Below are 2995 nucleotides of genomic sequence, written 5' to 3'. Positions count from 1 at the left end.
TTTTCTACCTTAAAGTAAGCGCTTAGCAACGTCTCAGCTTTCTACATCTTTACACATCTGCTTCAATTACATGTTAGACATCTACGTAGGTATAAACTGCTTGCTTCACAATGATGATTTACCTGTTGAAGTGAGCATCTGAGCGTGCATATGTCCCCTGAAGAGGACGAAAAGTTCTAATTCCTGCTTATGATTGTGTCAATTCAGTCCTGACTTTGTGCTCCACATTCTTTCACTTGTGTCACATCCCTCGTCTCCCTCCTTTGCATCCTGTGTTATACAAAAAGCACTCAACACATCCTCTGAGCAAACTTAAAAAGCAGCGCTGCTGAAGAATGTTGATTTTGACAGATTATATGGCTGCGAGCTGCTCTACAAAAGGATTATGAATGGGAAGTAAATGAAGCACTTGGTGATACAGATTCATTTGAAGTGCTATTTGGGTGTTCTTATTAAGTGGGTTTCCTGGAGATTGGGCTCTTCTTTGGCTGACGCATCTCCATGTTCACATTTAGGCCTTTGTCGAAGTTGAGAGTCACAGTCTCTCTTTCCATGTGATGGAATGAGCTACAATATGAAATTAGTGGACTAATTCAGTCTTGTATGTGTGAGTCTGTTTGAGATAGTTTTATTCCAGATCACCCGGGGTGTCATCATAAGAACTTCTTTTTGGTGAGGAGGCTGTGTATAGAAGATGCATTTGAAGTTCGCCCACAGTGATAGATCACTATCATTCTTTTGTGACTTCAGATGGGATTATTGATCTCATTATGTTAAAGAATCACTTGATTGTGAAACAAATCATGACCTGCTTCTTCCACATGGGAGATACCATAAACATCAAAACAGCACTCAAGGTGCTTGTGTGTGAGCATGTGTGCATTTTGAAGTACATGCTGACTGTGGAAATAATGGGCTATTGTAATGAAGTTAATTCTGTCATTTATCTAAAGATAGTATTGTGATCGAATCGCGTCCATGTCTATGTTGTGGATATGAACCTAAGTGTTGAGCTTGAACACAAAACTGCCACTGTAACAGCTGGATGGTTAGCTTCCTTTAATAAAAAACTAATCTCTATGGGTCTCGTTGGAAACAAGGCTTCTTAAATCATTCTATTTTTAGTTTGCATTCTTATTCCACGTTGTTAAAAATGATTGAAACAGCTTGGAAAAATAGACACGCACACACAGTCACATTCTAATAACAGCATCAGCAGTGACGTTGACATGAAGAAAGGCAAAGACCTGGGCTAACCGGAGCGGTGCGCTGACGCGTTTTTCTGCAGCGCGTCTCGCGCACACACATATAAACCCCAGCGCGCATCAAGGGCTCAGAAGAGCAGAAGAGACGCCACAGGACAGCGCGCAAACCACTCTCCAACACTGGGAAATGTAAGTTCTTTGATATTTAGCTCTAAAAGCATTCTTAGATTAAGTCATTGAAAGTAACACTGACTTTTGATTGAACACATAAGGTTGTTTTTGTTTTGTTTTTTTTAAGAAATGCATAATCTTTAATCATAACCTTTTAGCTTAGAGCAATAAAATAAAGTAATTAAAAGTAAAATTATAGGCAGAAGTTAAGTGGGACAATGACTATTTTTACTTTGCTGTACCAGATGCATCCTAACTTAGTGAGCTGGCTGGGGACTCTGGGGTTCCTGCTGTGGGCGCTCGTCTACCTGGGAGCCTTGACGGAGGGATACCCAATAAAGCCAGAGAACCCTGGGGAAGACGCTCCGGCGGATGAGCTAGCCAAGTACTACTCAGCTCTGAGACACTACATCAACCTCATCACAAGACAGAGGTGGGCGGATTAATAAAACCTCTCAGCAAGAGTAGAATAGAATAAAATAGAATAAAACAGGATAGATAGATAGATAGATAGATAGATAGATAGATAGATAGATAGATAGATAGATAGATAGATAGATAGATAGATAGATAGATAGACAGACAGACATACAGACAGACAGACAGACAGACAGACAGACAGACAGACAGACAGATTTCTATACCCATGTCTCTATGTGACGTGCCCATTTGCTATACTACCTGTCAAAAATACCTTGAAGATAAATTTCTGTCACAGCCTGCGTATCATTCTGAGTCTCCCACAGTTTTTTCTTTCTTCTAAGTGTCAGGGATTTGGATGCCTCTGCAGGCATTCAGCCACCGAGGGGGACCATAGCTTTGATATGACTTATCATCTAAACACACAAAGAGAAATATGACCTCCTATAGTGCAACTCATGTCTCCTGGATCTCTGTCTGCCTGAACTCAACTGTCACTGAGCTTACAATTGGAAAAGCCAAAAACCTGTGACAAGAAGGCTTGCAAAGAAATAATCCATTTATTTTCCTGTGCCCATTTTGTTTCAGTATTTTCCATGTGACAACAAAAACTCAAAAATGCTGGTTTCAAGCCCTTTGGATTCTCAACCATCATCTGTGTTATGTTGGTTTGTGTGCATCAGGTATGGGAAGAGGTCCAGTCCTGAGATTCTGGACACACTGGTCTCAGAGCTGCTGTTAAAGGAAAGCAGAGACACACTTCCACAGTCAAGGTGTGTATGTGTATGTATGTTCAACTAGTGACATCTCTGTAGTTGTCCCAGGAAGCTGATTTTGACCTTTACTTTTCTTTCTCCAGATATGACCCATCATTGTGGTGATGATGTCATCAGTGTTGGCTCTAACTCACCCCTGCATGTGCCACCGCTGATATTCTGGCCTCCATGTCTGTCAGTTCGCACCCTCCTACACCCAACGACTATTCTGCCTCCGCCCTTTTGATCTATTTGAGCCTTCATGCATAGGCTATCCAGCCATTCATTCTTAAGCATCAGCTGCAGTCAACACTACTTATAGTGTGTGCCATAAAACTGTAAATAGTTTATTCAGAGATAACATCTGTGAAACATATGAGGAAAGTCATGGAGGGGTATGTCGATTGTATTGTACATTTGTGCTAATAAAGGTCCAATGTTTAA

At 41.0% G+C, this 2995-nt stretch overlaps 1 protein-coding gene across 1 annotated transcript; it reads left to right on the top strand.

Annotated features, from left to right (window-relative positions):
• Positions 1–1330: 1330 nt before the first annotated feature.
• npy (neuropeptide Y) lies at positions 1331–2995 on the top strand. The gene is made up of 4 exons (XM_042012395.1): positions 1331–1394; positions 1622–1809; positions 2480–2569; positions 2656–2995. Exons 2-4 carry the CDS (start codon positions 1622–1624, stop codon positions 2675–2677), a joined length of 300 nt encoding a protein of 99 aa, XP_041868329.1. The 5' UTR covers positions 1331–1394; the 3' UTR covers positions 2678–2995.

The sequence above is a fragment of the Melanotaenia boesemani genome, chromosome 17 (assembly GCF_017639745.1).
Source record: "Melanotaenia boesemani isolate fMelBoe1 chromosome 17, fMelBoe1.pri, whole genome shotgun sequence".
Taxonomy (NCBI): domain Eukaryota; kingdom Metazoa; phylum Chordata; class Actinopteri; order Atheriniformes; family Melanotaeniidae; genus Melanotaenia; species Melanotaenia boesemani.
Note: the sequence above shows the minus strand (reverse complement) of the source record. Positions and strands in the feature narration are given on the sequence as shown.

Bases quoted from the DNA above. Each gene is read 5' to 3' on its own strand.
- npy (XM_042012395.1), top strand. From the start codon at position 1,622: ATGCATCCTAACTTAGTGAGCTGGCTGGGGACTCTGGGGTTCCTGCTG. The intron at 1,810-2,479 runs GTGGGCGGATTA...TGTGTGCATCAG, and splicing joins AACCTCATCACAAGACAGAG to GTATGGGAAGAGGTCCAGTC. The intron at 2,570-2,655 runs GTGTGTATGTGT...TTCTTTCTCCAG, and splicing joins GACACACTTCCACAGTCAAG to ATATGACCCATCATTGTGGT.